At 41.0% G+C, this 9,678-nt stretch overlaps 1 protein-coding gene across 1 annotated transcript; it reads right to left on the bottom strand.

Annotated features, from left to right (window-relative positions):
* Nucleotides 1–8,259: 8,259 nt before the first annotated feature.
* LOC129269933 (uncharacterized) lies at nt 8,260–9,363 on the bottom strand. Its single transcript, XM_054907375.2, has one exon. It carries the CDS (start codon nt 9,361–9,363, stop codon nt 8,260–8,262), a length of 1,104 nt encoding a protein of 367 aa, XP_054763350.2.
* Nucleotides 9,364–9,678: the final 315 nt, after the last annotated feature.

Genomic DNA, 9,678 nt, shown 5'->3' with positions numbered 1-9,678 from the left:
AAGGAACTTTGAGGTGGTCTGAATCCACCTCATGGGTTCAAGGCCTTTGATGGCCATGGATTTTAAGAACTAGGAACTTTAGCCCTGAAAGTTGACTCTCCCATTATTATATAATTTAATAATGTAAATCATTGTCTTTGATCGATTTCTGAATATTTGTGACTCCCGTAGACTATACAGGCCAAAAGGTATTTCAATATTGGAAAAAAAGAGAAAAATTGGCACAAATAAATCTCCAAGGCCAACAGTAGGGCATCCTCGGCCTTGGCGTCGGAAAGTTAACTCTCTCACTGTTGCCAACATCCTTGTTGAACTGATAGTTACTGAAATTTTTTGACCTCCATAAACAACCAAAAGTTTCTGCGTGAGTAGTCCCAGAATCATTCTGCACCTGAGAGATTTGAAGATTGCGATGTCATCATGTATTGGATGGCAGGGAAGGGGGGGGGGGGGACTTTACTTGGATTTTATTTTTTTTTTTAATAAGGACAGGTAATATTTCCCAACCTGGTAAATTCACATGATATAATTTAATGAAATCTTTGAAATCATGTCTAGGCCTATACGTTTCAAATCATTAGACTGATATTTTCCTTTTCTTACTTGCCAGTGTAAACGAGTTGGAAAAATTATATTTAGGTTCTCGTTATCATGGTTATGTATGTGAATTATGATGGTAATTCTACCTGGATCAGAAGTGGTTATGACCTTGGTGTCCTCTCACGTTTAGAATCAATCATAAGCTTTGAACAATGTGCAAAAGGTTAACATTATGATGTTACACGTAAAGGCAATACTGAAGCTTGCCTAGGAATGTGAAATAAAACCTCAAGCAATTGTAGCACGGGACCGTTTTGGGTGGGGGAGGATCTTTTACTTTACAATAACAACAGTGCAGCGGAAGGATTTTTATACATAGAATCCCCACCCTGTCCGTCTACGGAGGTAGAACTTAGATAAAACTATATGGTTGTAATTATTTTACTTTGTAATAATCACATCACATAATCAAACACCATCAATCAACAACATTCACACTATGTTATTAACTAATGTAAATTAATAAAACTCGATAAAATAAACTAACATAGACATAATATAAAGGATATATGTTCCTTTAATTCTAATCTAACAAATGAACATTATATACATGATATTTACAGTTATAAAAATATGGTGTAACTCTTGGTTACATAATTATCCGAACGGGTATGAACATATAGTTCAAATGATACTTATAATTTACTTAACTGGACATAACTTTCAAATAGTTGTTGAACAACTACTGTTATCAAGACTAACATAATGACATTGAAACTAACATAACATTGAGGGTCTCAGTGCAGGAAGAAGTAAAATGTGGATGCCATTCATGGTCAGAAGACCAGTGACCTGAGAATCAGGAAAATACGGAAATTATTGAAAAGTGATGTCTGGAGGAAGATGCTCTCTCTCCATCTCAAAAGTTGTGTATTCATTTTAATCAAAGCATGATTAGTTATTTCTTATATTAAATATCAATTATGAAACTTCATCTCAAATATTCTTATATCAACTAGGATTAGTAAATCATTTTACAATAATACATCAAATCATTAATGAAATAGAATGGTTTAGCACAATGTTATTCAGGAAAGTCTTTAATCAGATACATTAGAGTCCGCACAGTATTAACGCGGCAAGATAGGGAACTCAGCCTATCCGCTTGACCAGAATAATACCGTTCCGTTGTTTTGGATTCGCGACTTGCTTAGAATTTGTAATTCGCAAAGTTCAAAAGGCTCAACTATAAAACTCGCACCATGCTCGCGCTGCTAGACAATCATAAATAACAAGTGCTAAAGTGCTTCACCATGAACAATAATCATATATGGTTAGTAACAATGATAAGAAATTCAAACATTCAACAAGAAGTAGATTATAGAATAATATCTATCATCAGTTATGTAAAACTAAATTTTAAATATTATTCAATCGAAGATTGATAATAAGCCAAATGTGTAAAAGACAATTTTGGAAAAGTAACTTAACATTCAAAATTAAATCTATAAGATCAGTTATCAAATAATCTTATAAACTGAAATATGGAAGGATGACTTTGGATCTTACCTGAGAATCAGGAAAATACGGAAATTATTGAAAAGTGATGTCTGGAGGAAGATGCTCTCTCTCCATCTCAAAAGTTGTGAAGAGGATGCCTCCAGAAGCTCTATATATAGGTATTTTTGACAATACCATTATTTTTGGGAAGGGGTGTGTATATTTATAACAAGTAATACTTTTTGATCCTTGGTCATCTCTTTTCACAAACAAAAACCAGTAAACAATTATTGCTTACCCCTTTAGGGTAGCAAAGATGGAAGAGTCCATCAACTTTTCCCCAAAATACTACTACGTCATTCATGTCATTCACGTCATTATTTTCTGAGAATAAGGACCACCTGACCCTTACTCACGCTAGCCAGAACTGACCATTGGCTCTCTCTTTCGCTCTCTCTCTCCCAGTATGTACAAAAGGTCATCCAAATCATCTCACTCTCTCCTCACTCTCTGTATGTTATATACATATGGGTACAAATACTACAATACAAAATTAATAGAGACTAATCTCTTTTAACTTATGTCTCCAATTATGTAGCACCATAAGAGGGGCTACAACTCTTCCCTCCTTAAAAAATGAACCACCGTAAAAAAATGAAAACATACACATATATTGTAAAATATCAAGATAAATTCCAACTGCTCCAATCAGTTGAATAACGAATATAATTCTTGATCTCCAAGAGTTCCTTTATACCAAAGGTATTTAGTCGACAAAACGATGAAATGACGTTTCGCGTAAAAGCTTTCAGGTCCAAGTGTGACAACCAGTTGCAACTGACGAGTAGGGATTCCCAGAATCCTAGTATTGCAGTAGAGTTCTGTATGTCATCTTGTCTGATGCACACGATGAGGTCGCTATAGTTTATGCAAAAGGTCCTGATGTATCAGTTAATCAAGGACAATCTCAAATCAGTAAAAATCACGAACAGTGCTTGGGTTCCGGACCATTGTCCTGGTTTGGAGTTCGCAGCTTGTATTATTATACAATGTTGCAGTCCATCAAATTCCAAGATTGATGTGTGTCTCTGTCGATTACCCATGACAATGATCAATGTTCAAGTTCAACAATGCATTTGTTTTAGCAACCAAGTCTCTGTACTGGTGTCATCTTGTCCCAAGGGATCATCAAGAGGAACTGTCTCTCACTGGGGTAGGCCTCTGACAGGATCCAGGTCTCGTCCAGGATGCCAGCAGGTGGACTTCTACCTCTCAACTCCTCTGAGCACCCTCATGCCCTAACTAATCATCCTAGATTAAGTTATGACAATTATAGAATATGTCTAAACATAATGGTAATGCTATCTTAGACAATGTTCCTAACAATAACATACATTAACGTGAAGGTTCAAGTACAAACTACTATATGTAACAAAGATCCTACACTATCAAAACATTCTGACTTTAAACAAATAAGACGCATATTGGTTACATCAAATTAAAAAGTCATATTTCAAACAAACACTCAAACATACATACAAGCACACTATTCTTATATAACATATGATACTTGTGTAGTTCATAACAGGTCTGTCATAAATGCTCGCATTTGCTGTACTAGCGCAAGCTTAAAATCCAAATTGATGGGTTGACCAGGCTGGTTGTAGGACAGTTTATCAGGACCTACACCTTTATTATTCCTGGCTGACCTCCTCACTGTTGGTTCATCCACTGAGGCTGCATTTTCATTTGATGCTGTATCCTCAAGTTCACCAATATCTACATCAGGGGGATTTGATAGGTTTTCACCACTACCGATCACATTATCGTTCATAACAATATTGTCGTCTCCATCCCTACTTGCCGTATCAGCTTCTTCAGAATTATTATCTTCATTGTCGCTAATAATGCTGTCCTCACCAACTTCTGAATTATTTTCAGAAGGGTCATCATTAAGCTGACATGAATTATCCTCTGAAGGGCCAACAGATATGACTTCTGGGTCTGAAGTCATCGGAACAAACAAACTATTATCGTCATCATCACTATCATTACAATTGGATGAACCATCTGAATTGATATCCACCTTTTTAGACATATTCTTAGCCTTTTTGCGGGTGATGGGTGTTTTAGCACGAGGTGGGTCATTCACCTCTTGTTCTGCCTCCTGTTTACCATCATATGGCAACAATAGGTTCCGATGGAGGACCTTTGGTGCAAGGTCAGTACCCACCTTCTGCACTCGATAAACAGGTGAGTCATCCATCTTTGACAGAACTACATACACATCATCGCCCCATCTATTAGCTAATTTATGCTTTCCCCTTAAGTGTACATTCTTGACCAGAACATGGTCACCTTTCTCGAGGACAGGTGCCTTGGCTTTCTGATCGTAGTGCCGTTTATTGGCACTACTGCGGGCGGCCATATTCCTCCCAGCCAATTCATATGCCTCGGCTAACTGCTCACGCAGGGCCTTGACATATGCTGTTCTGTCAGTATCATGTACGGACCACTGCGGGTCTATCCCTAAGGCCAAGTCAATTGGCAGGCGTGCATTCCTCCCAAACATCAGATAGTAGGGTGAGAAATGCGTAGTGTCATGTTCACACACATTGTACGCATGCACAAGCGTACTTACATGACGCCGCCACTCTGACTTCTGTTTGTCGGAGAGACATCCCAGCATGTCAAGAAGGACACGATTGAATCTCTCCACTGGATTTGACTGTGGATGATAAGGGGTCGTCCTTACCTTCTCAACACCAGCCATAGCACACAGTTCCTTTATCAGGCGGGAATTGAAGTCCTGCGCTTGGTCAGAAAGGATCTTGGCAGGCCATCCATAGTGGACAATAAAATTGTCCCAAAGGGCCTTAGCCACTGTGCTACTACGCTGGTCTTTAGTAGGTACAGCAACAGCATACTTACTAAAGTGATCAGTCATGACCAGTACATTCTCTACTCCTCCATTATCAGGTTCAATGCTCAGGAAATCAATACATAACAGCTCCAAAGGTTGAGTTGTTATGATTGAATCCATTTCCGCCTTCTCTTGCTTTCGCTTCCTCTTGATGCATCGATCACATTTGTCGATCCATGCTCTAATAGAAGTAGCCATGAAGGGGAAATAAAATCGAGCCCTGGCGAGGGAGACACACTTGTCAAAACCCAGATGTCCACATTCATCATGAATACCATGGATGGCTTGATCAACATGGCTACCTGGGATTACCAGTTGGCGTCTTTTCTCGCCAGAAACCTGTTCAACCGCCTCTCGATAAAGAACACCATTGTGTAGAACCAGCTTATTAAGTTCACGGTAGAGTATCAGTAGCCTTCGGCTCGCTTGCTTCCTATCTTGCGAGGAAGGGCGTGACCGTGAGTCTACAAATTTCCTTACCGCATTTATATCTGGATCCAAACGCTGGTATTCTTGCCACTCAGCATTACTTATACCTGGCATTGCAGGATCCCCTTCGGTACCATCAACATAAGTATCAGGTATACCTGCAGGCTGCATCGCCAGGCTCGTAGCAATGGTGAGAGGCACAGATTCTGTCAGGGCTATCTTGTCTTTTCTAGACTTCTGAGATCTTTGTTCTGGAACATGAATGTGACCTTTGAAAATTGCATCAACTTCTCCATGGTCAACAGCCTTGACTCGAGACCTTAGGAAATCAACTTGATTATTTACCTCCTCCTCGATTTGTCCATCATCAGGGAGGAGATTTGGTCTCCTACTCAGTGAGTCAGCATCATTCAGGTTTTTTCCAGGACAGTACCTGATCTCAAAGTCATAGACAGATAGATTGGCAACCCACCTTTGTCCAGTAGCATCAAGCTTTGCTGATGTCATGACATAGGTTAGGGGGTTGTTATCTGTAATGACCAAGAATTTGGTACCATACAGATAATCGGAGAACTTTTCGGTCACAGCCCATTTGAGGCATAGGAATTCGCGTTTCCACGCGCAATAGTTCCTCTCAGAATTGCCCAAGCCTCGAGATGCATAAGATATTACACGTTTCACACCATCTTGTTCCTGGTATAACACAGCTCCTAACCCAAACCCTGAAGCATCACAATGAAGTTCAAATGGTTTGGAAAGATCTGCAAATCCAAGAACAGGTGCTGACGTGAGCATCTCTTTGAGCTTTTCAAAGGCTTCTTCGCACCTCTCAGTCCATTTCTCTCGAAATGGCTCGAGCTGTGCTCTTCTTACCTTTGAACGTTCTGATGGTGTACTTTTGCTCTTCCTTGGCATTGACAAACCTGTGAGTAAGTCATTCAGAGGCCTACAGATCTTGCTAAAGTTCTTGCAGAACCTCCGGTAATACCCGCAGAAGCCAAGCCATTGCCGAAGTTGTTGGACATTGTCAGGCCTCTTCCAGTGTATCACGTCTTGAATTTTCATCGGGCATGGATGGATTCCCTGGCCACTTATCTCATGACCAAGATGGGAAATGGTCTGATAGAGGAAATGGCACTTAGATTTCTCTAAGGTTAATCCAAAGTCTCGTACCCTACTAAGAACTCTAGACGTGCGTTCAATACACTCTTCAATGGATGGGGCATGTATGACAATGTCATCAATATAAGCGATTGCTTCCCTGAGGGAGCAGTCACCAAGACAACGCTCAACTACTCTTTGCATTTGGGCAGGGCTCGATTTGAGTCCTTGAGGCATTCGTTTGAATTCGAACAATCCAAATGGAGTGTTGAAAGCACTGTACTTTCTATCTTCTTCACGGAGTGGGATCTGAAAGAATGCTCCTTTGAGATCAACTACCGTGAAGAATTTTGATCCATGGAGCGAATTGAATAAGTCTTCTACCTTGGGTATGCTGTACGCATCTGGAATGACACGCCTATTCGGTTGCCGATAGTCGACTGTCATCCTCAGTTTTCCTGACTTCTTGCGTACCAGACATACAGGTGAGCTGTAAGCGCTCTCTGAAGGCCTAATCAATCCTGCATCCAAAAGACCTTGAAAAAGCTGTCTTGCTTCTTCATACATGCTTTGTGGAATTGGGCGTGCTCGTGCATTCCACGGAGTCTTATCAGAAATGTTTATGCTATGTTCCACGCCCTTAGCACAACCATAATCTAGATCATGTTTGGAGAACAATCCATCCAACTGATCTAGCTGCTGCCGCAAGGTGTCGGCTATATCTTGTGGGACACCAGGGGCAATGTCATAATCATTATCATCTTCATCATCATCCTCATTCACCTTGCTAGGTGAAGAAGTGAAATAGCAAGGGACAGACTTGCTAGAAATATCTACATCAAAATCATCATCAGTCATCATCTGCCTCAGGTTTTGAGTAACCTGTGACAAAGGCCTACTCCACATGTAGGTATATGCAGACGCAATTACCTGGCTATTGCGGAGTGTTACAGGGGCCTTTGTGTTATTGGCTATTGTGACCTTGATCTTGGCCTTCCTTCCTCGCACCGTATGAATGGAATTCAGCACCTGAATTCCTGGTGTTCTATGAGTTCCTTCCACTTCCTGAACCAGCACTTCATACTTACCAGCTGGCAGAGTATGGCAGAGGACTCCAGCTACCTCTACCACCTCAGAGGGTTGAATTGTGATAGGCTTACGTAACGTACTATTCACGTGTCCAACTTTACCAGTGATGGGGTCACCCATCTTTCCCTCTTTGATCGCCTTCTGGTAACATGCCAGAACAGTCGTTGGAATGTCTAATCTAGACAGAAACCCAGCACCCAACTGTGCTCTGCAGGCTTTTGCAAGGCCTCGAAACACATTGGTGCCAACAATGATTGGGGAAGGGCAAGATACTGGACAAGTAACAATAACCACTAACACATTAACAGGGCTATCGATTCCTACAATTTCTTTTGGGAGGGTAATGGGAACGGAAATGTATCCTTCGTACATTACAGGGCTTCCATTAGCACCTTCTATTCTAAATATTCTGTCTACTATTTTCTCAAGGGGATACTTATCTCTTAAGTGTTCGTCATAGAAGTGTTTCTGCATGGTAGTGACTACGCTCCCACTATCTATGAGACAGGTGGTGGGAATGTCGTCAACTACACATGCAGTCTCACAGGGCTCACCTACTAAACCTTCAGGGATATCAATATTACAATTACTATTGTTATCTGAACTTTGTGTCAAACAATGAGGGCGCTTTTTCCTCTCTTTGTTTCGACCACCCGTCCACCCACTGACAGGGGTCTTTACTCGTTTGGGGGACTCCTAACAGTTTTTGGCTCGTTAATTGCCTCCCATGCCTTAATAATTTCCTCTCTTTTGGCCATGTTCCTATTCTTGAGCTCTTCGTTTGGTGGGTTTTCGCACTCATCTTGATAGTGGTCAAACTCACCACACTTGAAGCACACGATTACCCTAACTGGGCATCGAGGGGAAGATTTGGGACGAGATGTTGAGGGATGATATTTGGATTTACTGGAAGGAGATGCTCCTTTATTTGGGCCTATCTGGGGTTTGTTGTGTTTTGGTCGGGTCTCTTTTTGTTCCTCAGTGTGATATAAGCTCATGTTCTCAAATTGCACATAGCTACGGACTATTTTGGGGTTGGGTTTGTATTGGGCCATCTTGGCATTTCTGGTTGCCTCTGCCTCTCTTATAATACTAATTAATTTAGGAAATGGGGGTGCAATGATCTGGTTATGCAAATTCGTTACTGTTAATATATATTCGTCGTGACATCCGAGCTTGAATTTGTCCAGCAACTTTTGGGTTGCTGCTTGATGGGAGAACTCCCCCACCTCAACCAATCTACTAACCTTCAATTGGAGTCGCTTCAGGAAATCCGATGGTCTTTCGTCCTTACCTTGGACCAATCCCATGAACTCCTGAAGCAACAGGTTATTGTTTTGAACAGCACCATAGATGCTGTCCAAATAGGCCAGTAGATCGAGTGAGGTGGTGCCTGCCGCGACTTGCTTAGCAAAGTCTTTAGCAGGTAATAGGAGGCGAGTCACTATTTCACGACGTTTTGATTGTTCGCTCAGGCCAGCCATAGTGGCTATTTCCCTTGCGACATCGTGAAATGTCTCCCAGTCCACTTCACCTTGCTTAACTGGTTCCTTTCCAGAGAAGAGGCCAAGCCTCGGCAAGCGGATCTGAGATGACTCTGGGGTAGAGATACCTCCTTGGGGGGTATTAGAACTCCCTCTAACTAACTGCTTCAACTCATCAAAACTTATCCCTGCCCCTGCAAGGAAATCACTCAGTGTATCTGAGGGAGAGGGAGGAGGCGAATCCTCCTTGACCTCAAAAGGGGTGGGGGTACCAACCAAATCATTAGCTTCAGCCATGATTAACAAACCAAACAATATTGGAAATATAACTAACAAAATACGAAAATTACGAACATGAACAGAGTCCTAAGATAATTGCCTGAAATTATCTATCAAATACAAATCTCAAACAATATCAAAATAAAAATGACAAAATATTCAACACCAAAATACTGTGCTCCTGTAAGGCAAACAGTATCAAAATATAATACAAAGAGAGAAAGAAAGAAAAAAGAAAACTAGCAACAGAAAAGGCAACTACCAAAGAGTTTGAGTGAAAACAAATGTACTATCAAACTGAGTAGATGACAGATTGATGGAACAAGAACCTGA

Source organism: Lytechinus pictus, chromosome 12 (assembly GCF_037042905.1).
Source record: "Lytechinus pictus isolate F3 Inbred chromosome 12, Lp3.0, whole genome shotgun sequence".
NCBI lineage: Eukaryota > Metazoa > Echinodermata > Echinoidea > Temnopleuroida > Toxopneustidae > Lytechinus > Lytechinus pictus.
The sequence above is the reverse complement of the archived record's forward strand: the minus strand, read 5'-3'. Positions and strand labels throughout refer to the sequence as shown.